Source organism: Aspergillus chevalieri, chromosome 1 (assembly GCF_016861735.1).
Source record: "Aspergillus chevalieri M1 DNA, chromosome 1, nearly complete sequence".
Classification (NCBI taxonomy): domain Eukaryota; kingdom Fungi; phylum Ascomycota; class Eurotiomycetes; order Eurotiales; family Aspergillaceae; genus Aspergillus; species Aspergillus chevalieri.
Window position 1 is genome coordinate 4,223,742 of NC_057362.1, and position 27,739 is coordinate 4,251,480.

General features: G+C 47.3%; 8 protein-coding genes across 8 annotated transcripts; 3 read left to right on the forward strand and 5 right to left on the reverse strand.

Moving 5' to 3' along the window:
• Positions 1 to 369: 369 nt before the first annotated feature.
• Positions 370 to 774, reverse strand: ACHE_11457A (uncharacterized protein; the record flags this gene model as incomplete). The annotated part of the gene is made up of 1 exon (XM_043276028.1): positions 370 to 774. The coding sequence occupies one exon, from the start codon at positions 772 to 774 to the stop codon at positions 370 to 372; it is 405 nt and encodes a 134-aa protein (XP_043132577.1).
• Positions 775 to 14,141: 13,367 nt separating this feature from the next.
• Positions 14,142 to 15,017, reverse strand: ACHE_11458A (tyrosine-protein phosphatase; the record flags this gene model as incomplete). The annotated part of the gene is made up of 3 exons (XM_043276029.1): positions 14,142 to 14,277; positions 14,333 to 14,643; positions 14,712 to 15,017. 3 exons carry the CDS (start codon positions 15,015 to 15,017, stop codon positions 14,142 to 14,144), a joined length of 753 nt encoding a protein of 250 aa, XP_043132578.1.
• A 247-nt stretch (positions 15,018 to 15,264) lies between these two features.
• ERG20_1 (FPP/GGPP synthase family protein) lies at positions 15,265 to 16,352 on the forward strand (the record flags this gene model as incomplete). The annotated part of the gene is made up of 2 exons (XM_043276030.1): positions 15,265 to 15,381; positions 15,429 to 16,352. 2 exons carry the CDS (start codon positions 15,265 to 15,267, stop codon positions 16,350 to 16,352), a joined length of 1,041 nt encoding a protein of 346 aa, XP_043132579.1.
• Positions 16,353 to 16,737: 385 nt separating this feature from the next.
• ACHE_11460A (aldehyde dehydrogenase family protein) lies at positions 16,738 to 18,344 on the reverse strand (the record flags this gene model as incomplete). Its single annotated transcript, XM_043276032.1, has 4 exons — positions 16,738 to 17,091; positions 17,150 to 17,889; positions 17,945 to 18,245; positions 18,297 to 18,344. The coding sequence occupies 4 exons, from the start codon at positions 18,342 to 18,344 to the stop codon at positions 16,738 to 16,740; spliced, it is 1,443 nt and encodes a 480-aa protein (XP_043132580.1).
• Positions 18,345 to 18,807: 463 nt separating this feature from the next.
• ACHE_11461S (cytochrome P450) lies at positions 18,808 to 20,633 on the forward strand (the record flags this gene model as incomplete). Its single annotated transcript, XM_043276033.1, has 7 exons — positions 18,808 to 19,093; positions 19,146 to 19,328; positions 19,378 to 19,712; positions 19,764 to 19,891; positions 19,950 to 20,173; positions 20,287 to 20,388; positions 20,440 to 20,633. The coding sequence occupies 7 exons, from the start codon at positions 18,808 to 18,810 to the stop codon at positions 20,631 to 20,633; spliced, it is 1,452 nt and encodes a 483-aa protein (XP_043132581.1).
• Positions 20,634 to 23,098: 2,465 nt separating this feature from the next.
• ACHE_11462A (uncharacterized protein) lies at positions 23,099 to 23,461 on the reverse strand (the record flags this gene model as incomplete). Its single annotated transcript, XM_043276034.1, has 1 exon — positions 23,099 to 23,461. One exon carries the CDS (start codon positions 23,459 to 23,461, stop codon positions 23,099 to 23,101), a length of 363 nt encoding a protein of 120 aa, XP_043132582.1.
• Positions 23,462 to 23,581: 120 nt separating this feature from the next.
• ACHE_11463A (uncharacterized protein) lies at positions 23,582 to 23,934 on the reverse strand (the record flags this gene model as incomplete). The annotated part of the gene is made up of 2 exons (XM_043276035.1): positions 23,582 to 23,685; positions 23,745 to 23,934. 2 exons carry the CDS (start codon positions 23,932 to 23,934, stop codon positions 23,582 to 23,584), a joined length of 294 nt encoding a protein of 97 aa, XP_043132583.1.
• Positions 23,935 to 25,687: 1,753 nt separating this feature from the next.
• Positions 25,688 to 27,657, forward strand: SIT2_1 (siderochrome iron transporter 2; the record flags this gene model as incomplete). The annotated part of the gene is made up of 3 exons (XM_043276036.1): positions 25,688 to 25,959; positions 26,046 to 26,662; positions 26,720 to 27,657. The coding sequence occupies 3 exons, from the start codon at positions 25,688 to 25,690 to the stop codon at positions 27,655 to 27,657; spliced, it is 1,827 nt and encodes a 608-aa protein (XP_043132584.1).
• Positions 27,658 to 27,739: the final 82 nt, after the last annotated feature.

A 27,739-nucleotide genomic window follows, 5' to 3' on the forward strand; every position in this document is an offset into this window, starting at 1 on the left:
ATAAAACTGTCTACTGCATACTATCTACAGGGTTGACTTATTGTATGAATTAAGGACTCTCATAGTATCTATAAGCATATATTAATTTTACTTAGGATGACTACCGGTGCACATATCAAGACCGGCTGGACTCCGAAAGCGCTGCTTATTGATAGACGCAACCAGTTTCTGACCAGCCTGATTCAAGGATCATTTGCGACTGTTCTTCGACATCTGGCTGTACCCAGACGGCCAGTTCTTTACATGAGAGGACTTGGGGTACACTTTCTACTAGCATGAGATGTTGGCACTGTTAGTTCATGAGGAATCTGATGGCACGATATGAAGTGCAGGGTATTGCCTGAAAGTTGCTCTTTATCACAATGGACCTCACATGTTATCTGATTCATCAGGTTCGTCATACGAGTCGGGAATGACCAATGATGTCTCCAGAGGGAGGTCATCCTCGTTTGATGGTATTAGTCGCGCAGCCCTTTTCACTAATTCTTTGACAGCCTTGACATCGTCCAATTCTCCCACGCCCTTGTAATCATATTTTTCCTCAATCGTTCCCTCAATATTGAAACGCCAGTATTTTTGCTGTCCGTTGGTCGGGGCAAACGCGGTGAGAAGAGTGCGGAAGAGAATGTGGGTGATTTCGAGGTTGGTGGCAACGCCTGCCAAAGCAAGAGGACATGGCGCCCTATCTTTCAACCAGAGTAGATTGTGGATAGCTACGATACCAGTGCCATTACTGAGGAAGCAGTCGGTTCTACGTGTGGACGAGACGTTCATGCATGCATGGAACACTGTCCTTTGGGTGGGTCGATACTGGGCCCGCAGATGCCCAAAAGGCTGTGCACTTGTACATACGGCCATGAGTCAATGGTTAATGACTGACTGACATTTGGTTAGTAGAAACTTGTAAAATCCATCTAGTTAACTCGAGGGGGAATACTCCATGAACCCAACTACAACTTCGAGAGTTGAAATAGATCGCTACTCATAATGAAGCTCTAATACACATAGCCCGGCAGTAACAGTTATTAATCCAACTAGTCAACATATCGGTTGGTGATATGAGAAGTTCGCGTTGATGGTGGATCTGATAACTCCATAGCGCTGATTCAACTTGGCGGTACAATGCATATTTCAGCCAGTTGTATAAGTGGAGTGCAATGATACAGCACATGTGAAGTGTAAAGGTACCTGCCAATCGTGCGTAGTTCGGTTCCATATACCCGAGATTGTCCTACATTCTGTGTGCCATATGCCGTGACAGGTCCCATGCAGCAGAAACAACCCTAATCCAGCAATGTGCAGAAGTAGCATGCAGATGTGGGTCTAACAATGAATAATATGCATTCCTGTACGAACTAATATTTAATGCCCTGAGTGATGTGATTATTAGCAATCTACATTTGTCTCCGGGAAAACATTTCTCGTTTCAGGTTGTAGAGGGCTATTACTACTCTTTCAAGCTTCTCCTATCTTCGTCGACGTATGATTGAGAACTGAACTTGCCATTTTGGCTGAAGAAACAAGATGGTCCGGAAAAGAAAAAGGAAAAACAGAGATTCCCCATATGGCCTTTTGGTAGCATCTCTGATCGATTTCGACACAAACATAGTACTCCGGTAGAATCAATTTCAACAGCATGTTCCAAGGGTGGAAGTAATGGCGACAGAATAACTTACCGTAATATTATAGTACATGTCATTTTTGATATGGTAGAAATCCATTTTGGACCCTTAATTCTTGTTACTACATTACCTACTTCATTACAATCACGGATGAACCGTTGTAACTCGATCCTTTCCTTTTGTATATGGATCTAGAATAGGTTCCTGAGAAGGGTACTGCTACTGTGTCAGATAATTTGCCGGTTTCGTTTCAGTTACGTACCTCACCTTCTAGTCGTTCTGCGGCATCGCCTGTCATGGGACGATAGCAAACCTCATATTTATTGGATTTTGATGTAATTCTACCGGAACTGAAACAGGGGCATGATGTGAGTTTGAGGTGCTAGTATTTGTCACTATGGTGTATAGATTTGATATCCTCATCGCTAGTCTACACTCAGATTCAAAACCGGCGCCCGGGTCTCAAATTGTTTGATTGTTTCTCAAACCCCAGCCAAGGCACACTAATCCGTATATAGTAAATACGCGGAATAACCATATTCCAAAATTGTATTTGTACAGTATCAAACGGTGCGCTGTCATGGGCGTGGTGGTACTTTGTTTAGGTTGATGGGATTCGCCACTACCTGTTAGAACTAAGGAGAGCTGCTCAAGATTTCATGACAAATAGTAAAGCTATATAAGATCCATCTATCCCAGACTCTTTTTGATTAGATATTAGAGAATATAGTATGGAGAAACGTCAATCCAAAAGTGCACAAAACCTCAGAATCAAAACGCGCCCGTCTCTATACCCAAGAGAAAGGGTATCATTTTTAATGGCAAAACAGCTGGGTTGACGATAGTCTAGAGGCAGCCATAATACTTTTTCGCCTCTGAATGCTACCCAGCCAGCGTTTACAGATATCTGAAAGCCAGACTTATGTGAAGTTGGGGAACAGTCATGATCTGAATGGCCCTCCAGGCTCTGCACCTCCGCGCCGGTCGTCACATCCCATAGCTTCGCAGTTCCATCTTCAGAGCCTGAGACCACCCTCTGGCCATCCGGGGAGAAGGCCACCGACCAGACCGAGTCTGAATGGCCCTCCAGGCTCTGCACCTCTGCGCCGGTCGTCACATCCCATAGCTTCACAGTTTGATCTCTAGAGCCTGAGACCACCCTCTGGCCATCTGGGGAGAAGGCCACTGAGCAGACCAAGCCTGAATGGCCCTCCAGGTTCTGTAGTTCCGCACTCCATGAATTTTCCACTTGTGGCAGGCTATGTATCCATCTGGATCGATCTTCTTTAAATGTATTTCTCATAACACTCTTCATGGGGGAGAATGCAATTCCAGAGCTGTACAGTTGAAGTGGAGCAGTGTTGATAATGTGAGCATGTTTGAGAACAAATCGTTTTGCATCATGTACAAACTCTGAAAATTGAGAGCTCATGTTGCTCTATAAAATCAATGTTAGTCAATATACAGGCTGGGTTGCTCAAACTCACTGTCATATGTAACTGCAGTGCATCTATAATGCCAACAGCATCTGACAGAGCACCTATTAAACTCATTGCTTCCAACCAGTGAAGGAAATGCTGTTTTAGAAAAGCCAGGATTTCTTCTTCAGCAAAAAGATGCTTGCTCTGCTCTAGATGGTATACCCAGTAACGACAGGAATATTGCAAGTCTTGTGGAAGATGTTCAGTGATGACCTGCTGGTCAATCTCTGTGCGCTGTGTTCTGTAATGGGCCGAAGCCTTGCTATCTAATATATAGATATGTACAAAAGAACTCGTTGGGGAAAGGAAAGAAAGAAAGAAAGAAAGACACGCTGGCGGTGGATTTATATACTCGTGATCAGGTGATCTACGATCACCTGACTTCGGCACGCTCTTGTGAATAGCTTCAATCGAGAACCATTTATGGTTCGAGGTGCCTTTCGGGCCTAGCCCGTTACATTACCCCCCTTCCTCGTCGCCTCCGCGATCGCCCCCCGGCGTGGGGTGGCTCATTTGGTATACTCAAGGCCGATTGGACAACAATCCCATTCATCGTTTTGTAGGTTTCCCAGTCATCCAATGCTATGGTATCCTCCATGTTCCTCGCATCGTTCCATTCCGGTTCCTGCCAGCCAATGTATTTGACTAAAAACTCATGTCTTTCGCCTCGTCCCCACCGTCGAAAACGCTCATCTAGTATTCGTTCGACCATATATTCTTCATTCCCATTGATCATTTCTGCAGGAGGTTGGTAGTCATCTTTCCGTTGGCTAGGGAAGGGATCCATTGCCGCTGGGCGGAGGAGCGCTGTATGAAACACGTTGTGGATTGTGCCTGGTGTGTTGAGGCGGTAGGCGTGGGATCCAATCTTTTCCAACACAGTAAATTTTGCCTGCCTGCTTCCCAGTTTCTTGCTAGGGCGTTCTGTTTGTATATTGCGCAGGTCAAGCCAGACTTTCTGCCCAACCTGGTATTCAGGGGCGACATCTCTTTGACGATTGGCATAGTCTTCTTGTTTCTGCTGGGCGACAGCCAGTTCTGTTGTGGCGATGTCAAGAGCTCCCCTTAGCTTGGCTGCAATTCGTTCACCTCGTTCACGCATGGTGCCCAGGTCTGGTGCTGAAAGGTTGATTTCAACATCCTCTTCTAACTGAAAGGGATCGACGTGGTAGCCGTGGTCAAGGAAGAATGGACTGACACCTGTGGAGGCAGCATCCCGGCTGCATATTGCAAGCTGTGCCATTGGTAGCAATGACGCCCAGTTCGATTGTGTGTGATCACAGAATGAGCGCAAGAATAGTTCAATAGTAGCATTCATTCGCTCAGTTTGGCCATCGGTTTCAGCGTGGTAGGCAGTTGATAATTGTCGTTTGATCCCCAGTAGCTCACAAAAACGCTTCCACATCTCATTGGTGAATTGTCTTCCTCTGTCTGATACAATACTGGCTGGAATGCCATGATAGCCAATGAAACTCTGAATAAGCTTCTGTGCTACTGTGTAGGTGTCGATCTTCTCACAGGGTATGGGGATGACACCTTTTCCGAGGCGATCGACAATAACCATGATGTTTTCATAACCATTTGAAGTTGGTAACTTCTCGATGAAGTCAATTGCAATATATCTCCATTTTCGGTCTGGAATTGGTAGAGGCTTCAGTAGGCCTTGTCGGCGGTCTCTCCATACATTGTTGGCACTGCATTTGTCACAGTTCCGTACAAATCGTCTGACATCCTCAGAGATTGCAGGCCAGTAGACCCTTCGTGCCAGGATAGCATACATTGCGCTCCTCCCTGGATGGCCTGTAAGTACTGAGTCATGTGTTTCTTGTAGCAACCTTGTCCTCAGAGATTCAATGTCAGGGACCCATCGCCGGCCTCGGTAGCACAAGCGGTTGTTCGGTTCAATAGAGCATTCTGAGATTGAGGCTTTGATCCCCAGTTCACGTGGGAATTGATGTGCTCCTACTTGCACTGCTTCTCGTATACGACCATACTTTTCATCTAGTGGCTCTACCCGAGCCCAATGTTCATCAAGAGTCATATCCAGTAGCTCTTCCAACGATGGTCGCTCACTATTGAGATTGGTAGGTTCGTTCGCCTGTTCATATCCTTGAGGTGCGCTTGGCTCACTGTTATAGGGCTCCATGCCAACTGGTGCTAGAAGGATCCGGGACACATTAATAGGATGGGGTTCTTCAACTAGTCCTCTTTTGCTGCTTCCTTCCACTGGTCCGTCCTTGAGGATCTCAGGATTGAATAGTCGTTGTTCGCGATGCTTTAGCCGTTCATCACCCAATACAGGAACATCCTGCTCTCGTCGAGACAGTGCATCAGGGCGCCCTGCAAGCTTCCCTGGTCGGTAATGAAGTGTGAAGTTGTATCGGCTCAATAGATCTGCCCATCTCATCTGTCTCTCATTCAGTCGTCTCATGGTAGTAAAATAACGGAGATTGCGATGGTCTGTCAGTATCTGGAAATTTACCACTGATATGAGCTCTGATTCCCACTCTTTCAATGCATTGATGATCGCCAAAAGTTCCTTGTCATGAATCTGGTAGTTGCACTCTGCAGGAGTGTTTTTCTTGGAAAAGTACGCGCAAGGTCGTAATACACCATCATCATCATACTGTGAAAGTACGCCACCAGTGGCCCACCCTGATGAGTCAGTCTCGACGACAGTCTCGCGGTCTGGATCAAATTGCATGAGGATTGGTGCCGTTGTAAACATCCTTTTTAACTGTTGGAAGCTTTCCTTGCATTTATCATCCCACACAAAGGGTTTATCTTTTTGAGTCAACGCTGTTAGTGGAGTTGTAAGTTCAGAATAGTTTCGGATGAAACGTCTGTAGAAGTTCGCGAATCCCAAAAATGACCTGACACCTTTCACAGTGGTAGGGGCAGCCCAGTTCATGATTGCTTCAACCTTTGCTGGATCCATGCTGACACCTTTTCCTGCCTCAATAATGAATCCTAAATATTTTGTTGACTTCACTTCAAATTCGCATTTATCAATATCAATCTGTAAGCCAGCCTCTTGGAGACGGCCTAATACTTTGCAGACATGCTCTTGATGCTCTGACAATGTTCCATCCGTAAATATCAAGATGTCGTCAAGGTAAGCAGAAGCAAATTCATCTAGGAAATCTCGTAGGACCCAATTAACATAGCGTTGGAAGGTGCTCGGTGCATTGGCTAGTCCAAATGGTGTTACAAGCCATTCAAACAGCCCAAATCGAGTTCGGAATGCGGTCAACCATTCATCGCCGGCAGCGACACGAATCTTGTGAAAAGCAGCAATAACATCCAACTTGGTGAACCATTTTGCTTTCCCAATTCTTTCCAATGTTTCATTAATTAGTGGTAGGGGGTAGCGGTCCTTCTTTGTAATGGCGTTCAGTGCTCGGTAGTCAACACAAAATCGCAAGCCTCCACCAGGTTTCTTGACAAGCAATACAGGTGCTGCAGCAGGCGAATTGCTAACACGTATGAAGTTCTTTTCCAACAACTCTGTCAATGTCTTCCGTAGCACAAGCAGTTCATCCCTTGACATATTATAAAGGGGGCCCCATGGAGGTTCAGGGGTCGTTCCATCAGCGTTCTTATTGAGTTCAATCTTATGGTCGATATTTGGTCCTCGATATGGTGGTTGCTTGTCAGCTTCCTTCCGGTCAAATACTGATAGGAATTTATGGTAATGAGGTGGTAGTTTGGTGCGGGGGTCTGTCAGCAATTTGGGTCGTAATGCTTTCTCAATGTCCTTTAAACTTGCGGCGAAAATCTGTACGCTGCTGTCCTTTTTCTTTTGTCGGTTCCATAGTGCAAAAGCGTTCGCCCCGATGGGCTGGATATCCATTTGTGGTTGATCTTCCATGCTGCTAACAACAATGCCATTTGTGAAGCGCAATTTCGGACCATTCGGGTCGATAAACACTTGTTGGTCGTCTATCCATGCAAGGCCTAAAATCATGTCGAGTCCCCTACCCAGTTTAGGAACAACATACAGCCATGCAGTGTTTTGGTGGTTTCCCCCACGTTCAATGAGATTTTCGCTACCTCCCTTATACAATCATCCGTTGGGCCCTTGTAGTCGTCGATAGTTCGTGGTTTGATGGTTACACGCTCCAGTTGATGTTTTCGGGTAAAATTCTCAGAAACCATACCATATGTAGTACAACCGGTGTCCACTAACGTTCTGCTGACCTGTTCTCCATTGACTAATGCGGATACTCTGAATTCAGGTCTGTCAAACTTGACTCTTTTTCGGAAGTCGTTCCACTCCTTCTGAAGGTCTATCTGAGCTGCTGGGGCCGGTCGCCATGTAGGTAGATCCATCAACTGCTGGTGGTGCTCCTGCAAGAGACTTTTTGCAGGAGCTATTCTTTTCCCAGCTTGGGTTGTTCCCTCAACTGCTCTTCTTCATCTTCGAGTTCCGGCCCATGAATGTGTGAGCGAGCCATGCGGGTACTGTTCCTAGGACTGTCGTAGGGGCAATGGGAGATAAAATGCGTGGAGTCACCACAACGAAGGCAACGTCGTTCTTGTCTGCGGCGTTCCATTTCTTCTCGTGATACATGCTTAGCCACGCGTCGAGGTTGGCTGCGTGCAGAAGTTGTTGTTGTGGGTTCCCAGTCCATATCTTGGGGTGGAGAGGAAGCACGGGTGGTATTCACAGGGTGAGCTGGAGAAGTTGAGGTGGTATGCTTATTGTTCCGTGAGTACCGCAATTGGTTCTTCTCCATCCGGTCCGCAATCTGCTGTAGCTGGCGGCAATAGTCTTCAAATCCATTTTTCTTTTCAACAGTTTCAAGGCGTGTGTTCATCTCACGGTTTAATGCATTGTCTAGGTAGGACCTTTTTGTGTTTTCAGGCCAGTTATGGCCATCAGCTTCCATGAGTAGTCGGTTGAACTCAGTGAGAAAGACTGTGAAGGGCTTGTTGTTCTGTTTCAAGCTTGCAAGGTCTCGTACAGCCTTCTCCTCCAGATTCCGGTCCAGAAAGATGAAGTCCATTTGATCAAGCATTCCGTCCAGCTGGCTCTCAGTAGCTCCTTTCTTAGCAAACCGCTCCATCCAGGGCAGCACCTGCATAGCAGCCCCATCTGTTAGACGGCCAAAAGCATACCACATACGATCATAGGCATTGCCCAAGGCTTCTTTATCGACCTCAAGTTTAGCGCGCAGCTTGCTTCGAAACGGACGGTAGAGACTTCGGTTTCGACCATCAAAGACTTCTGGGTCTGTCAGCTTGGGTCGAGGTCTCCTAACAGGGTCCGCCATTGGTTGGGGGGCTATCTCTTCAATAGTCGGTTGTGGCAAGGGCTCTCTGGGTGGGCTCGTCAACTCTTCTTTGAGACGACGAAGATCTTCAATCCGCCGTTCTTCCATTTGTTGCAGTTGTCGTTGAAGTCCTGCAATAACTGCGACAAGATCTTGTGGGACAGGAGTGGTGGTCCCTCCTGAGTGTATATTGTCTCCCATGTTGCCGTCGGTTTGGTCGTTTGACTCGTGGTCGCTGATTTCCGCTGAAAATGTGGTCATATGACTGACTTGACTATTGATTTGTTTGTAAATAGCTCAACTATCCGTGAATTTCGATGTCTGATATCCGATGTCCAATGTATCCAGTTATCCGGTATGTCCAATCGTTCAATGTGTCCAGTGTGTCCAGTGTTTCCAGTGTGTCCAGTGTGTCCAGTGTGTCCAGTGTGCGATGTACGATCCGTTGCGCGTTCAATCCGATGCGTAATCCGTTGTTCAATAAATAAGTAGATAGATGAGGGCGAACGAGTTCTAATGTAATGGGCCGAAGCCTTGCTATCTAATATATAGATATGTACAAAAGAACTCGTTGGGGAAAGGAAAGAAAGAAAGAAAGAAAGACACGCTGGCGGTGGATTTATATACTCGTGATCAGGTGATCTACGATCACCTGACTTCGGCACGCTCTTGTGAATAGCTTCAATCGAGAACCATTTATGGTTCGAGGTGCCTTTCGGGCCTAGCCCGTTACATGTTCCATAGCTTGATAGACTGCAAATGTTGTGTTTTAATCTGGAGTTCATGATGCGGAGGCACTGCAACATTATTTTTTTGTGTGTCTGTGTCTCATTCACATGGAAGTCACTTTTTGTGTTAATAAGGAATTCCCGGAATGATAAATGCAGAATGCGAACTGGTGTATCAAAATCTCCTGGGACATTAAGGACTGAGTGGAATGCACTCAATCGAGCAATGGCTTTTTTTTCTGAAATATCAATGAGCTGTGAGAGAGCCTTAACTGAGAGTGGAGCAGCAAGAAGAATGATAACTCCAACTATATCCTGGAAGTCCTTCATAAGCCCACTCGACTTGCTAACATGATGGTTCAATACTGGTAGGTAAATCCTCTCCATCTGGGATGAAGATGTCAATGCTGGATATTGGAAAACTGCATCAAGACGATCTTCTGGGACCTCATAATCCTCCTCAATGAAGCGGCATATTGTGGCTGCAAATATAAATAATGGAGAAGACATCTTGACCAATGCATCTATAGTTTCTTTCCCAGGCCAGTCTCTTATCTCTCTGTTTTTGCTGATTGTTGAAAACCTGTTCTCCAGGAAGAGACGTATGTCATGTTCAATCACTGGACTGGGAAGCTCATGAAGGACTAGGTCCTGATGATCATCACTTTGCTTGAGACCATGATGAATAGGAAGCTCTGGTCGGCTTGTCAGGAATACATGCAGACGTATGGATTTGATTTTTCGCAACTGTGGCAAAAGCTGCAGTATAACCCTGATGTCGCCTTCTTTTTCACACTCATCCAATGCGTCAATCACAATCACCATAGATGTAGTCTCATTCAGTTCTAAGTTGAGTAGTGGCTGAAGGAGAAGTTTGTCAAATTGTTGACTGAGAGCTTTTGTTGAAAGATCTGGATCATCCTCAATTGCTGTTGAGATGCCATGTGCTAGTTCCCGGTTACTGGTCATTAATTGTCTTGTGATGGTTGATATAAATCTTTTGGCATTGCCCCGATCTGCTTCGCCCTGTTTGAAGAAGAAGCTAGCCCCAAGGAGCCCCTTCTCATCAAAGGACTGTGCAACTGTCCGGGCAATGGTGGACTTTCCAGTCCCTGCCATGCCATTCAACCAGAATATAACTTCACTGTCTAATTCTTCAGCCCAGTTTGCAATCTGGCAATGAAGCTCCTTTCTGGTCCCTGGAAGGCACTTCTCTCCATGTTGATTATCAAATGAGTCATAAGATGCTCCTTCAGCAATAGGTAAATTGAACTTCTGGATGAGAGCTTGAAAGGAACGCATTATTTGGTCCCCTTGGGTCAGAAGCTGCTCTGCTTGTTCATTATGATGCAAATGTTGTTCACGTTCAACACAGTGATGCAACTCCTGCTCTTGGTCTTTGACAGACTTCTTGAGCTCCATGAGATCTTGGTTGGTAATGCCAGTAACACTGTCCAGCATCCACTTTCCAACATTAGAGTCTTGAGCGGCCAACACTTTTGCAGCATACTGAAGAATCGCTTTGTAAACTTTAACAAGGGCATGCCCAGTCTGGGCATTCTGCCCAGAATCCCCAGATTGGTGGTAGAACTTTTCTTCAATATAGGCATGTCGTGCAAGGATGTCTGCCATGTACTCTGAAGACTGAAATAAAGCATCATGCAGGTCGGAACTGTTCTTGGCCATCTATATTAAAAGTGCATGTCAGTTACAATTTCTTAAAAGCATGTTTGTGACGACTTACAGTCAGTCCAATTGAGACAACTGCCCAAGCGCTTGCTGCATGATGAGTAGGATCAAAGCCAACAACAGTGCTTATGATCTCCTTGAAGGAGAACGCAGCATTGATTATCTTGTGAGATAGTTTCCTCAGGTCAATATCATTGCCTGTTGACCTCTGAATTTTTAGACCACCCTCTTGGTATTTCTCATACTGCTCTTTTGTCGTCTCAACAACTTTGTCAATGATAGCTTTTGTTTTATGCTTCTTCTCCTCAATTCCTGGTTGGGTAAGAACTGGTATTTTTGACAATATATCTTGTTCCTTCTGGTCGAGCTTATCATAGGCGGATTTCCACAAGTCTCGAGGGGGAGGAGAGCCCTTGATCTTTGTTATGTTGGGTTGGTGAGCTGGTATTGATACTGAGGATCTAGACACCCAGTCGTCTGCTTGAATCTTGTGTTGATGAGGCGGGTGATTTGCGCTTTGGGCCTTCTTGGGTCTGTTGGGGCCACTGCCTTTCTGCTCTTTACCATGGTTGAATAGCTTTTTCAAATGATGCATCTCAAAATGTTTTTGGACTGTCCACTTCCACAAGAAGAATAAAAAAGAGTTTTTATGGTTACTTGTTGGACATTCAGTCTCTCAACAGGTGTGGACGTGGTCTTGCTTTGATTTTGAGATTGGTCCCTGATGTGTTGGCGCAGCTGAAGGCGGGGACATGGTCACTAACTAATCATTGACCTTGACATTTTTACCATGCCTATGCGTACTACGGAATCATCTCCAGTCTAGAGAAAAACTGAATGCATGCGAAAATCTCACCATGAAACCATACATTATTCTAATAAGAGAATCTAACAGTAGACCACAATTGCTGAACGACACATCCACGGTTCATGGGTTCTGCTGGCTGACTCGGCCCAAGTAGCCGTCAAGCCCGTCCAATCACATTGGTACGGTCGCTTGACCGCTCCTGTCGAACTTTGGATAAATTTGTGGCCATGATTGTGGTAATGGAACATACAGTAAAGTCTCGCTATAACGAACGTGTCTCGACAGCCTAATCTGCTCGTTATAGCCAGAATTCGCTATAGGGGTGATCCGTTATAGTGAGACTTGACTGTATTGATACTGTAAAATACAACACATAAGCTCGGACCATTCGGAGCGCCAGCCAAAGTAGTTTGGCGCCTCTTGGCACAGGGCTTGGGAAACAATCAGAAAGTGTAAGACCCGGGCGCCGTTCTTGAACCCAAGTGTACCTAGTCTAGAGAAGAATTCATTCACCTGATATCTTTTCGTAGTCATAGCTGACCTTTCTCTTTTTGGATGCTTCCTACTTTTCGCCTACTTTCATGAAAAATAATAATAATGATAAATTAACAAATAAAAACGAATAATGCTCTGCCCTAGACGGAGTGGGCGCTATCACAATTTTCCATTCAGAATATTAAAACAGAAATAGATCCTTCCATCGGTCGTCCGTTGTGTCCTTCACCAAAAGACGGATAGGCAGCTATGGTACATGGAGCTGGAGCAATGATGGGTCTTAGAGGCGGTACAAAGAGCAAGATTTCTGATTCGCCTCATGAATGGAGACATGACTCCTTGACCTTGGTTCGTTATGTACCGTACGATATTACACAAGATATGCCAGAATTGCATACATACGTACTTGATTTCCTCGACACATTGAAGACTTTCCCTATCCGTTTTGGTGCTCGCCCCTCGCTGCTTTTGGCTCACTGAGCACGCCCTGAGCACGCCCTGAGCAGCCTGAATTGATCACTGAGCAGGAGGTGAGCCGATGGGTGAGCAACCTGAGTAAGGCAGCCTCAATAAAATGCACCACGCTAGGATTTCAACCCATGTCTGCTTTCCCTTGTATTGCTCCTCACCACTAATCCTTCTCCCCCCCTGGCATTGCGCTGACATCACCAATCTGACGGACACTGTGGCCATGCCTTTGTCTCTTGTCAAGATGATGCTGGATCGCCCACTTCGTCGGATCCAGTGCCTTGCTAACAAAGAGGCATACCCGTGGCATATTAGCCACATTAGTGTCCCTGCTAGTAGGTTTGATCAGGAGGTGAAAGCGATTTCCAATCATCTGTGAATATGTGGTTACCTGGTCTGTGTATCTGTTAATATAGGGCTCCTGGATAGCCAGGATCCTTAGGTCGCGCACCTCTTTCTCACCAAAGAGGTATACCATCACTTTCTCACGTGATTTCCAGCAGTTGGCCTGCAGGATTCGAATTCGTTTAAGATCCATCATTGATCACAGTTCTTCCTCCATTGGGTCTTCATTGGGGTGGTACTGGCTTTGCTCGTCATCAGACTCTTGACCACGGCGCTGGGTATAGCTTTTGCGTTGCTTTCGAGTCTGCCTGAGTACTCTTGGGGCAATACCAGTGCTTGGGGCACTGAGAGTTCCACGTATTTAGATAGTCAAGCACTCAAGCACTTGTTCTATGTGTGGTTACCATAGACTTCAATATTACTCCTTTCGGCGCATATTAAACTCTCCATCTTCTGTACGCCATATATGATCGTGATTACCGCACGGTCCACCTCTTTTTCGACGTTAAATAGCAACTACTACTACTACTACAGCACGACCGACCACCCAATCAACTACTCTTTCCCACATATATACAAGAGTCACATCCCAATATGATTTCGCATGGCCAGAAAGATTAGGTGCTGGGGGACTGTTGATCACTTTTGAGGGCTGCATTGAGTATTGTAGGGCTTTCATCTCCTTTGTCTGCTTATCAAACATACTTTGGATCTGTCGAAGCACTTTCTGCTGGCCATCATGGTCTTCTCTGCCGTTGTTGCTGGCGCGGTCGCGCACCTTTGTTGCGAGGTCTTCGACCGAACTCATAAACCCGGATGAATAGATCCCTGGGCGGCAGTCCCTGGGTCCGGTTAGCGATTTGCCTCAGTTCTGCTGTTTCTGCGAGGATGGCAGCTGCATGGGCGCTTTCGTCGTGGTCTCTATGATTGTACCAAATGGTTAGGCCACGGAGATGCGGCTCCGACCACCCCTTTCTTCTTTGCATCCCCCATTGTCAGCGACAGCTGGGGAGAACAACGTTGAAAGTAGTATCAATCGATTTTGCGTGAAGTTAAATATAAGATTCAAGTTTTCCGCAGTGCGGAAACTCGCTCAGAAGGTGGGGGAGGGGGGGGGGTCGCCACTGAATTGTTTTTACTTGAATATAACTATGTAACTATATCTCAACAATTATCGGACATACTGAACATCTAATGGCATCGACTATGTGACAACGGTAATCTAACACTCACGGGCCATCAACCAGATGAGCTTTTATTAACTGCAAATCGCCCTCGGTAAGGCCGCACACCTCTTTAATGTACCCCTCTGGTCCTCCATATTCTGTACGCATCCACTCCAGCGTCCCACGAAGGTTTGACCCCCTTTCCTCGTCTGTCAGTATGAACGTTCAACAAACAAGAATATGTATAGACTCACCTCGCACTGAGCATATTATTCAAGGCATCTGGATTGTCCCCCAACCAAGGATCGTCCGCAACTAAGATCTTCTCTAGCTTTGGCCTCCAGCCTGCCAATCCTTCCTCGGACCGTTCATAATCAACGAGGATTGTCTCATCATCCACGCCTACCAGCGCAAGAAGAAGTGCTATCAAGACTCCAGTTCGATCCCTACCAAGCGAGCAGTGAATGAGACATGCGTCGGAAGGACGATCACGAATGTGCTTTAAGATTTGAGTGAATGCAGAACCACCATTTTTCAGAATTCCTCGGTATTCTTGTTTGAAGCCCTAAGATGTCAGTATGGCTGTGATTGGTGAATGGATAAGGAGGCGAAGAAAGAGAAGGGGATAGTTACTGGCTGCCCTAAAGCGTAATTCCTGCGTTTTAATATTTGTTGCGATGTGTCTGAGTTGGTGAAGATAGGGACAGAAACTCTTTGGATTCCATCAATATCTTTGACTCGCATGAAGTCATAGTTGGATATCTCGACCGTGGAACGCAGGTCGAACATCGTGGTGATGCCTAACTGGCGGAGGCTCTCTGTACCTCCAGGGGTGATCTGTCCTGGCTGAGCACTGCGGAAGAGTCTGTTCCGTCGGACGGTGCCGGCTCGTGTGGGAAGGCCACCGACATCGCGAAAATTGGAAAGACCAGCAATCATGGAGGCAAGACGGGGTAATTGAAGGATGATACAAGATTGGAAGAGCAAAACGAGGGGAAGCAAGACGAGAGGGAGATATGCAGTGAGCGGTACTGGTGAAATAGACTCTCTAGCTGAATGTTCAGCTTCAGCCACGCTTCAGCGCTGCCTCCCAATGACCCACTACTTGCTTCTGGACACATATAAAACCTATTTTTTGCCAGACAGAAATTAGCCCATCTATTAATCTTCAAATACTTGGACAAAAATGGCCTACTTGGACAGAGTTCGATTTGAATCCGTCTACCCTATACTGGTCCAGGACATGCTGGAACATGCCAAAGGATACAACACCCCAAACGAAGGAATCGAATGGCTACGAAAGGTCTGTTTAGTCTTCAGCTATAATTCCTTCGAGTCTAACCTCTTCAGAATTTGGAATACAATGTCCTTGGCGGAAAATGTCTCCGTGGCATGGCTGTCATAAACACTTACGCTCACGTTCTAGGCCGTGAACCCACCAAAGATGAGTACGAGCAGGCCGCCAAGCTGGGCTGGCTGATCGAACTGCTTCAAGCATCCCTCCTGGTCGCCGACGATATCGAGGATGGCGACGAGTACCGTCGTGACCGGCCTTCGTGGCATATGGTGCCGGACGTGGGCATGATTGCTATCAATGATGCCTGTCTTCTTAAGTGCACGTTGTACGTCCTGCTGCGCCAATACTTTGGTCACCTACCTTACTACGCCAACCTGGTCGAACTCTTCCACGAGACCACCGTTCAAACGGAACTAGGTCAGATGCTGGATCTCATCAGCGCCCGGCGCGACAAGGTGGATCTGAGCAAGTTTACAGTGGCCAAATGTGAGCGTATCGCCGAGAGCAAGACTGCCTTTTACACTGTCTATGCGCCCATCCTTCTGGGTCTGTATTTGGGAGGGGCTGCCACGCCCGAGACGATCGAGCAAACCCGCAAGATCGCTATCCCCCTGGGCCGCGACTACCAGTACCACGACGATTATCTTGACTGCTTTGGAACGCTGCACTGTTTTGGCAAGGAAATTGGCCGCGATATTAAGGATGGAAAATGCACGTGGCCTATCACACAGGCGCTGGTACGGGCGAGTCCGGCGCAGTGGGCGATTCTACAGGATAACTACGGCCGTGACAATCCCATTAAGGTCAAGAAAGTCCTCAACGTTTTGACCGACCTCCAGATTCCACGGATTTACCAGGAGTATGCGAAGACGGCACATGCAACTGTGCAGGAAGAGATCACGCAGATAGGTAGCATGGGTCTGAACAGGGGAATTTTTGATGATTTGGTGGCAGTCATGTATGAGCGTCAGCGATAGATTATTAGACTTGGGCGATATCGGTTTGATTCCAAGCCAATAAAATTTTCCATTTTGTCCCCAGGCACTGAGACACCATTGGCCAGGGACTTCTGCTAGCGTTTGACTTGTGTTAGCCGATGCATAATATATTGAACTTTGATCCTCATGTATTTTCATTGTATGGTGTACTACTATTTGTCACATTCAGAATTCACCAGGTCGATGCTATGGGCCCCACTTCGAGCTATTCAAGCCAATGGTATTGTTCAGAGATAGATACCATGAGTTTTTTACGACTGTACATGACCAGTTGAAGAAATATCCACTTGCACTCGGTTTCTACACTCCACTTTCACCCATCCTCCACAGGTCAGCCAGCCTCAACGATTTAGATTGGATTCACCTACCTCACAAACACCGTCTTCGTCTGTGTGTATTCCAGCAATCCCTCCTTGCCCAGCTCCGATCCCACTCCACTATGACCCCAACCACGAAATGGCACCTGCGTATCCAACATGGCACAGCAATTAATGCACACCGTTCCACTAGTAATGGCACCCGCCACCCGCAATCCACGCTGCAGATTCTGCGTAAACACCGCGCCAGATAATCCAAATGGAGTATCGTTAGCGAGAGCCACGACCTCCTTTTCCTCCATGAACCCGGAGATCACCACCACAGGACCGAAGACCTCTTCGTCATTGATGGCTGCGTTGGGACTTGGGTCCACAAAGATACTAGGCTGCATCCAGTTACCCTAGGGAAGGAGTCAGTAACTTAAAGTTTGAGGAGAAGCGATGACCTGGCAGCCCCACCTTGCTGAACAGGCGATTTCCACCAGCAACTAAGGTGGCTTCCGCCTTGCCTTGCTCAATCATGCTCGCTACTCGCTGGTAGTGCGCCTGGTCCACCAAAGGGGGGTACTCAGTCGCGTCGTCAAGAGGATTCCCCGCAACAGCGGAGATTTCCGCAAAAGCGGCCTTCATCCGGGAGATCACATCCTCCCTGATTGATTCGTGCACGTATACACGAGAGCTGGCAAAGCAGACCTGTCCCGCCAGGACAAGAATGCCTCTGACACACCAACTGACTGCCTCGTCTAGATCAGCGTCTGGAAAGATAATGCTGGGACTCTTGCCACCCATCTCAAGGGAGACTCGCTTAAAATTGCTCTGTGGGGCTGCCTGGGCAATCTTGCGTCCTGTGCCCACGCTGCCGGTGAAGGAGATCTTGTTGATACCCATGTGGGATGCTAGCAGGCTTCCGGTAACACCATCGCCGGAGAGGAGATTCATCACGCCTGATGGGACTCCAGCGGCGGTGGCAAGCTTCCCAAGATACAGGGTGGATAGTGGAGACTTCTCGCTCGCCTTGAGAATAATTGTGTTTTCAGCTGCGAGACTTGGAGCCGCCTTCATCGCCATTCCCATGATCGGCGCATTGAATGCCGTGACGCCCGCGCAAACCCCAAGCGGCTCTCGTTGCACAATCTTCAGAAAGCCTTTGCTCACGGGAAAGGATTCTCCACTGAGTTTTCCACACCACCCAGCATAGTCTAGACCGTATCATTAGTACATTATCAAAACTGAGGCAATATAAGGCAAGCCTACATCGGAAGATCTCAACCGCCTGGGGCAGTTCGTATTCGCGAAAGAGACGCACGGGCTTGACATTGCACAAAGCCTCAAGATACGCGATTTCAGAAACGTGCTCCTCGAGCAGGTCTGCAAAGCGGAGCAGCACTTTAGCGCGTTCGCCTGGGTCCAGTCGTGACCAAGCAGGGAACGCTGCTTGAGCGGCGTCCACAGCGGCATCCACATCGGTAATATTGGCGACATGAACGGAGGCGATCTCTTCATCGTTCACGGTGCTGTGACAGGTGAGGCGAGTTGTGGAATTGGCGTCGACATACTGAATTTTTGTTAGTGATTCAGCTTTGGAGTGCATTTACCCCGCACATACCCTTCCATTGATGAACAAGCGGGTTTCCAGAGTGGTTGAGGCAGCCATATTGTACTGCGTATTTGTATTCACGATTCATAAATCGAATTGGGTGGGTGGGATTATGAGCATGCTACAGAGTTTTATATGTTGGCCTGATGAGGTATATTCGTGCCAATCTATACTCCATGCACATATGTATAGAACCATAGAATTTACACCGACTTTCCATCGCTCAGCTCCCACTGTCAAATTTTCTCTTTTTTCTGTTGTGGCTGGCTGACCTAAAATCCACAACTGATTTGTCGCCTTTAGTTCTCTGGAGCCGAGGGCTAAGGTATCCTCCTACAATTTTTCTTTGGATGACCCAGCTCTGACTTTTGTTCTGTTTGAAGTGTCGTTTCTCTAAGTGATCCCGAATCACCTCGAGATGGACAATACGCTGGCATCTCTTGCTGTGGTTACAGGCATTTCCCTTCACTTGTTGGTCTTTCGCCATGGAGAATGGGATACATCATCGCCTTCTGTTGTCATGTGCCACCTGCTCTTGCTGTCAATCGGTAATGCAGGCGCACAGTATGGCATTATCCAAAGCTGTTCGCCGCTTTTGATCTGCAAGCTTGGAGGTTACTACCTACTCGGGCTGTACAGTAGCATGCTCGTCTACCGTGGGTTTTTCCACCGTCTATGCCAATTCCCCGGGCCATTCCTGGCACGACTGTCCAATTTCTACCTTACGAGGCTGTCGGCCAAGAACTTGCATCTGTATGAAGAGGTACAGGCTCTGCACCGGGAATATGGTGACATTGTACGCGTGGGTGAGTAATCATGTCTTCCTTGAATGCAGTCATCATAATATTAACTTGACAGGCCCCTCCGAGCTATCTATCACCCATCCGGACGCCGTCAAAGCAATTTACAGCAATGCATCACCCGTTACCAAAGGACCATGGTATACACTGCTCGACCCGCGTGTTTCTTTGTCATTCTCGCGCGATAAACAGGTCCACGCCCGTCGACGGAGGGTCTGGGATCGGGGGTTTAGTACTAAGGGTGAGTCTATGGATAAAGCAATCACTGTATAGCAAACTAACCCTTTTAGCCCTCCACGCTTACGAGCCCGTTGTGCAAATGTACTCGAATCAATTGGCCAATGTGATTGACCGCGACCTTGACCAGCCCATTGACATCACACGATGGCTGAGTTACTATGCCTTCGACGTGATGGGCAATCTAGCATTTGGCAAAACTTTTGATATGATCCGTGATGGAAAGGAATCATATTTCCTCCGGACAATTCGCACTGATATGGGTGTGATTGGCTATCTCAAACACCAGCCCTGGTTGTTTCCATTGTTTGCGAAGACACCGCTGGTGAATGCTAACCATCTGGCATTTTGGAAGTGGATTGAGGATCGCATGACGGAGCGAATTGAGGTAGTTATCTTCTCAAAATTTGACTGAAAGGCATCCGCTAATTGCATTCAGTCATGGAAAGAAGGAGATCGTCGGGATGTTTTCGCCTGGATCCTTGATGAGTATCTCAAGGGGCCTCGGACTCAGCAGGATACGCTCAACCTCCATGGTGATGGGTATTTGATTGTTGTGGCGGGGAGGTAAGTAACCCTCAAACATAGCCTATAGATACTATCCTATACATGCTAATTCAGCTAGTGACACGACCTCCGCTACCATGACTCATCTATTCTTCCATCTTGCCCGGAATAAGAAACTCACTGAAGAGCTCCAACGACAGCTAGACGCACTCTCCAACCACAACGACGACTCCCTCGCCGAACTTGACTTACTTGATGCCATCATCCATGAATCTCTCCGTCTTCACCCTGCCGTCCCGTCTGGTGTCCAACGCCTTACTCCCGCGGAAGGTATCACAGTCGGTGAGACGTACATACCAGGCCATACACTCGTTCAAGTTCCACTTCACACTGTCTTCCAAGGCAAGTACTCCCTGATCCTAATTTAAATGGACTGCTTACTAATAAATGCCTAGATCCACGTGCCTTTGACCATCCAGATGAATTCATTCCCAAGAGATGGACGACGCAGCCGGAGTTGGTCAAGGATCGTTCCAACTTTATTCCTTTTTTGACTGGTTTGTGTCTTATTACGCACGGTTATTTTGAGTATAAGCTGATGAGTATAGGATCATACGCCTGTGTCGGGCGACGTCTGGCACTGATGGAGATTCGTCGCGTCACTGCAGACCTGCTGTCACGGTTCAACATTTCTTTCGCGCCTGGGCAATCTGAAAAGACTTTCCTGGATGGTAAAGTGGATGCATTTACGCTGGTCGCGGCGCCGCTGTGGTTGGAATTCTCGAGAAGAGATAAAAAATAGGAGTAGGAATTTATCAATTGAGGTCTACCAGCGCCACATAAACGGAACTGAAAGACAAATATAACTCTAGCTTCTTGACACGGATGATTCACATGCCGCAGAACGATACAATGAATGCAAATACGTGCGATGAGCAACATGAATATGCGCCGTAGTCGAGTTGATACTGATTAACATATTAAAGCAAAGAGAATCTCAAGCTCGTCAAATGGACATGTTCAATCTTCCTTGGGTATAATGGCAAATATAAGTAGAGTTTACCAAAAGGAGCAAATCAAGAAACCTAATGCTTATCCAGAATGGCATCGATACACTTCTGGATGTCAGCATTGACCTCTTCGATATACTCTTCAGCGCCATCCTCCAATACTTTAGCAGCTCCACTATCATCCAAGTCCACCACTTTCTCATAGTCTTCGAGCTTTTGCCATCGATAGCTTTACGGATAGGCTTGTTGACATTGAGACGCAAGTATTTCGGCTTCCCACTATTCGGAGCGAAGGCATCGATAAGAGTTCTGAAGAGAAGATGAGCAATCTCGGAATTGGTGGCATCAGCTGTTATAGCCTATATGGCCTGGCCAGGCGCTTTCCTATGGTCGGTAAGTGCTTGGTTGGAGCCAATGCCAGTACCGAGTATGTTGGTCAAGGATCTCCTGGCTGCCAAACAACGGTTGCAGATCCCACAATCATATGACAGACCATGCGCGGGCGAGTCCCGGATATGCTGGTCGAGGGCCTCCTCGCTGCCAAATGAACGGCTGCAAATCCCACACCATGTCATGGCAACACAGATCGAATAAGTCCTTTGTATGAGGTATTGTAAGACACTTAAAGCGTTTATCAATTGATTTTAGCTACCCCGCGTTGTGAAAAACGAACCACAAAAGTACGCAATGGTGCTGTCACGGGCTCGGTAGCTAGTAGATAAAAGAGAATATCGAATCTGGAGGAGAAAAGGAAAGAAGGAGAAAAGCCAATTTAGATAAAGAATCAATAGGGGTTGTGCAGTGTCGCTAAGCCACCGTTTGTCTTGATTGTCTGTATGGCATCGTTTGCCACATCGTTTGTCAATAGCAGCGCTAAGTCGCTGAGCCATAACAGGTGCCCAATCATATCAATCGCCAATATCTTGTGCTAGGCGAATTTGAGCACAACTCAAAGAAGCCATACATTTTTCGTTTTTTTTTTTATACGTATAGCGCACAATATGTTCAGCCTTCTCTTTTATTTGTTACCAGCTGCCAGTACGCATCAGGCTTGAAGACCAGGTCTTATCCGGAGTCTTTTGCCAAATCCGATTATTGATGGCCACCTTTCACTCGACGGGACAGCTTATAGATTTAGGAGTTTCCTCATTATGTGTTCCTCCCTAGTTGACAAAGATGTCGTCGAGGACCCTATATTAATGGCATCTGGTGTTAGCTTTCACACCAGGGCCCTATCTACTATTCCGAGCCCGTGACACAAGATCTCAACCAATTGGACTCGTCTCATACACAGTAACGGTGTCACCTAATAGAAAACAATTCATTGCATCGGCATATTTCTCGAACGGGTCACAAGCCCTACCAAGAAACATGGTCTTACATTGTCCACTCGATCTTCTGAATCCTTTCCTGCTCAGATGTGCCAGTAGTTTACAGTGTCTCTACTACTAAGAAACAGAAGAATAAGTTGACAGAGAAATAAATCCTTCTTCTACCTGCTTCTTTGGTCTCCTTGGCCGATATGATCGTCCTGTCTGTCGGGAAACAAAGCAGTAATATAACTTTCTTTGAACCTGTAGAACTTCCATTCCATCTCGCCCTCGAGACACTTGTCGAACAAATATGCATAAGCCACAGTAATCAATGCATTGTAAATATTCCGAGCTATCGACCTAAACTAGTAATAACATCTTGATCATCGTTGAAACAAACTCTCTTCCCAGGCTTGCTAACCACCAAGTCCAGCGTTGAGTAGGTGTTTGATTCAAAGAAGAATCCATCCATGCTATTTCTATTTCGAATCGGGAGATACCGGAGGTTCTGGCTCAGGAAAAGGGCATCGGGGTTGTCGCACGTTGGGTCCCAAATACTAGCGCCATTACTCAACTTGGTGGGTTCTTGACGTGCTGCAGTATTGATCGAAGTATTGAAGTATGGGCCTGATTATTCATGAAAACCTTCCTGTTAAGTGCACTAAGTGTACCCTTTGCCTTGTCCTTGTCTTCGAGTTGCTTTTCAAGCTCGCGAAGAAGCAGTGGGAGACCCTTCTTGATTGCTTGTTTGCCGTACTTGAGAACGATGGGGCCAATTCTCTGGGTGTGTCTTAATAAAGTCAATTATGCCCTCTTCCTCTCCGTCATGGTTGGGAAAGAGCTTCAGCTTCTGGAGTGTAGCCTTAGGGAGCTTCTCTACAGCCTGAAGAGCACAGTCTGCAAGCATTGCACGTTCAAGAACCGATTCGACTGTGCCTTCTTGCTCAGGAAACCCTCGGACTGTCTTCTCCAATTTGCTTAATGATCTTATCAATAGTCTTTTTGAGGGTCTGAAAAACAAGTGGTTTTGCCTTGATAATCGCCTGCTTCATAAGAGGGCCGATCCAATCCTTAAAAGACTCCTCCTTGCTCTTCTCAAAGAGTTCACTGATAAATTCAGCCCTATCGGAGTTAACCTCGGACTCTGGGTTTCCGAACTCGACGGGTTCGGATTCCGGGTCGGGATCGACCCCCTTATACCAATTCTGAATAGCAAGGCGGAATACGCTGTCTGCAAGCACTGGGTTGAGTAGACAGTGAAGGTTGCCTACTTCCTTCACATGGTTCTCCTTCCAAATCTCTTTCATCTTGTTGAAGACTTGACCCAACTCTCTGGACCTGTCCAGCCGGATGATGGATTGCAAGGTAGAAGGAGGGCTCGCTGGGCAGCGGTCTCGTAGATCTCTTCTTTCTCTTTTTCGTGGGTATCAAAAGATTCCGGCCTGGAGAGGGCACCGAGCACTCCTCCCGCAGCCGTGCCGACCAAGGTGCCGATCGGTCCTAGGAAGGAGGCTCTGAATCTTGACGATGGCTTGGGGAAAGCATCAGCTGTTGTTGCTAATGGACATTAAGAAAAAAAGTTCAACTTACAGCGATATGTTCCACCGTCTGCGAACTGAGCTTCAGGGACCTGCTCACGATGATCCTTGTTATCCATAAAAATCGATTCCGCTTTTTCGCCTTCGCCCCCATGGCCATGGTCTGGATGGGGCATCGAATCGAGGGACTCTAGGTTATGATCCTTTCCCTCGAAGGACCACAAGGCAAGTTTCTTTGACATCTTGGCTTGGGTTCAGCGTGTTGGAGAATAACGAGATGATGTAAGGTCTCCTGGGAGATTTGTTTGATCTGGTGAATGGCTTTGATGAATGACTCTTAACAACTCGGACAATTATCGACCCCTTTATACTCTCCTTTTTAAACCTAGACCTGACAATTCCCTCTCACGAGATAGATCGCCTATGACTCCTGTCAAGGCGTTATGATGAACTCGATTGTCACTGGATGAGTCACTGGTCCACCCAAAAGGTCCATTCAGGTCAGCCCCCTGCACATTTCACATCAACCCCCTGGACATATCACATTTCCATGGAGCAAACTTTGCGTAAACCGGGAAGTAATGGATATGACCCTCTGCTGGAACTTGAATGATGGACCCATATCCAGCTTGCATGTCTTCTTAGCGTTCCTCACTCCATGGACGGGGAAGCGTCCTGATGCGGCTAAAAGAGTCTCCATGTCTCAGCTGAGATCTTTGTTAGAGCTGTTCAGCTAGAATAGTGAGAAGACTGACGACTAACTAGTTGTATCACACGTCATACACTTTCAACTCCCCAGTACGTTGGGCTCCGGAGCGGCGTCGATGCGCCGCCATTCTATTCTGGGATCTGAGGTTGATACTGTCATATCATATTATTGGCTCGGATATTCTGCTGGCCCTCGAGTCAACACCGGGAAGGCCCGCGCATGGTTGCAATTAACTGATGTCTGCTTGCCGTTGCTGTCACTTTCCTACCATCAGAATCGATCATCTTACTCAACCGTGTTGGTGCCTCCAATCAGATCGAACCCCTTGCATGGCTTCTTCACTGGAGAGTCATTGGCTCGTGCCTAGTTCAATCAATTCGTCAAGCCTTCAGGGATATAGAAAATCGAAAGCCCAAGAACATCGCCCCTGTCAATGCACAGCAGACACGGCCCAGCGCTCTCCAGCGGGCTGTGGGTCATGTCCGCTGTTCGTTCCCCTGAAAGGGGCTTGTCTCCGTCTGATTAAACGTCCAGAATGAGGAGTTGCTTGTGAAGTGAAATAGTGAGATTATGTGATGGGCAAAAGGAGTAGTGTCTACCGCTGGGACCATCGAAACAATCTTTGACCCCTTTGGCCTGTTCACCGATGGGATATACTCTCCATCATCGGATCCATTTGATAGGACCGGTTGAGCATTGCATAGTGTGACGTGAGGTTAATGGTATAAGAATCAACAGCTGTCGTATGCACTAATCAATGAATCATCGGACAGTCCCGGTTGCAACTGCGGCGTTTCGGTAGCCAGGTCGACGATCCGCCAGACCCCGTAAGCATACAATTCGCCTCCGGATCTGACATCGTTGCCCGGAAAGACTGGGGAAGAGATGATTATCAGTACAATCAATCAATCAGATCTTATCAGATAGCAAACAAAGTGTATGCGACCGTAGGAAGCACGGATACACACAAATTGGGACCTCGGGCAGTCCGATAGTCCGAGTGAACCCATCCCACGGCCTCTGTCTTGTCCAATCACGGCTTTATGTCCATCTCAACTGGGGAATTGTAAACCCATATCGCTAATTATTCTCGCTGACCAAATTAAGGACAACCCCTTAACAACGCGTGGGATTGTCATCTTCGGATTGACACTAAGCGCCATCACTTGCCCCGGCTTCTGTCAGAAATTATTTTCTCTTCTCACTCTGAACTTCTTCCATTCTCGGGGAATCGGATCGCATTAATTAAGAAAAGTGACATCTACATCTGCACCTGGCCGCACATCATGGGTGTCCTTGATTTGGTTCGAGGCCGCAATAACACTATTGTGGCGTCCGGTCTTGAGGTCACAGAGCATCAAGATCAGCAGCCCAGGGAAAGCGAACCGAAAAACCCAGACAGTGATTCAAATGACCGATCAAGTTTGGAGGCACGGGCGGAGAGAGAAATCGAGTTGCACCCAGACCAGGTTACTGAGGGCGCTGATTTGGGTGTGCAAAAAGCTGAAGCTGCTGCGTTGGTATGGAGTAAAAAGGCGCTCATTGGTATTTATGCATGGTGAGTTTCCGTTTGTTTTCTTCTTTTTCTTCTTTTCCTGTCTGTCGTATCATGAGACATGGCTTACTTTTATGGGACAAGTATAGGATCTGGGTATCGTTCTTTATGTTGGCCCTGCAGTTCTCGATCAGTGGTATTGCCCAAGCCAGAGCCTTCGCCGGGTTTTCGGCCGCCCCTGCAGTTGGCACTGCCAACATCCTGTCTACCATCATCGGTGGTGTGATCAAGCTGCCCGTCGCCAAAACCCTGAACCTCTGGGGCCGTGCTGAAGGCTTGTGCGCCTCCGTCATAGTATACCTTGTAGGTATGATTATCTTGGCTGCCTGCAATGGTCCTTCCTCCTATGCAGCTGGCTATGTGCTCTTCCTGGTGGGATATGATGCGATATATCTCATTCTACAAATTTTCGTCGCCGACACGTCTGGTCTGCGAAACCGAGCGTTCACTCTTGCCTTTGCGTCTACGCCTTTCATTTGCACCGCGTTTACTGGTCCGCTGGCGGGGAACTCGTTTGTAGAGCGCACGGGGGGATGGCGCTGGGCCTATGGTGCGTTCTGCATCATCATGCCTTTTGTCTTCCTGCCTCTTGGTATCGCGTTCAAGTACTATGAGAAGAAAGGAATGAAGCTGGGCATATATACGCAAGAGCGTAGCGGTCGGTCCGTTATCCAGTCAATCGTGCATTATTTTCATCAATTTGATGGTATGCAGCATCTTTCGTCTTTTGCTGAAAAAGAAAAAGAAATACTAATATGATCAGTTATCGGTGCCCTTATCTTGATGGCTGGCTGGGTCCTTCTTCTCCTGCCGTTCAGTTTGACAAGTGCCGGACGAGCCGGTTACAACAGTGCCACTTTCATCGCCATGATCGTCGTTGGGTTCTTCACTTTGCTCTTATTTGCTGCTTGGGAGAAGTTCTTCGCCCGGGCACATTTTATCGATTATGAATTGCTCAAGAAGCGCACCGTCCTGGGTGCCTGCATCTGCTCTCTTATCCTGAACTTCAGCTTCAGTTGTTGGGATCTATATTTCCTCTACTTCTGCATGGTTGTATATAACCTGAATTCGGCCATGGCCGGCTACATGACGCAGATCTACAACGTGGGCTCATGCTTCTGGGGCGTTGTTGTCGGTGTCTGGATCCGCTGGACCAAGCACTTCAAGTACACTTGCCTGTGCTTTGGTCTCCCACTCTTGATTCTGGGCGCTGGCTTGTTGATCAAGTTCCGCGGCGAGGGCGGAGGCGATCTTAACTATGTCATCATGTGCCAGATCTTCATCGCTTTTGGGGGTGGCACCCTGGTCATCGGTAACGAGATGGGCGTCATGGCCTCCGCTGACCGTGGAGGTGTGCCTATGATGCTATCTCTGATCGGCCTCTTCAGCAGCTTGGGTAACTCCATGGGCGCTGCTGTCCAGACGGCCATCTACAATAACGTCTTTATTGAAGCATTGCAGACAGCCCTTCCGGACGACATGAAGTCGCAGGCGGCGAAAATATCCGGTGATGGTTATTTGGTTCAGCAGAAATACCCGCTGGGCTCTCCTGAGCGCAACGCTGTCAATCACGCCTGGGGAACTAGCCAGAAATATGGCGCCATTGCTGCCACTGCAATTCTGGCGTTGGGGATTCCCGCCATCGGTATCTGGAAGAACTACCGGGTTACCAAGCAACAGAACAAGGGTGTCATGCTATAATCTTTCCGTCTTGGAGTATAATGGGAGATGACAATGTTTGGATAGAGTGTGTAAATTATACATGAGTGGAAAGGGGTGTATA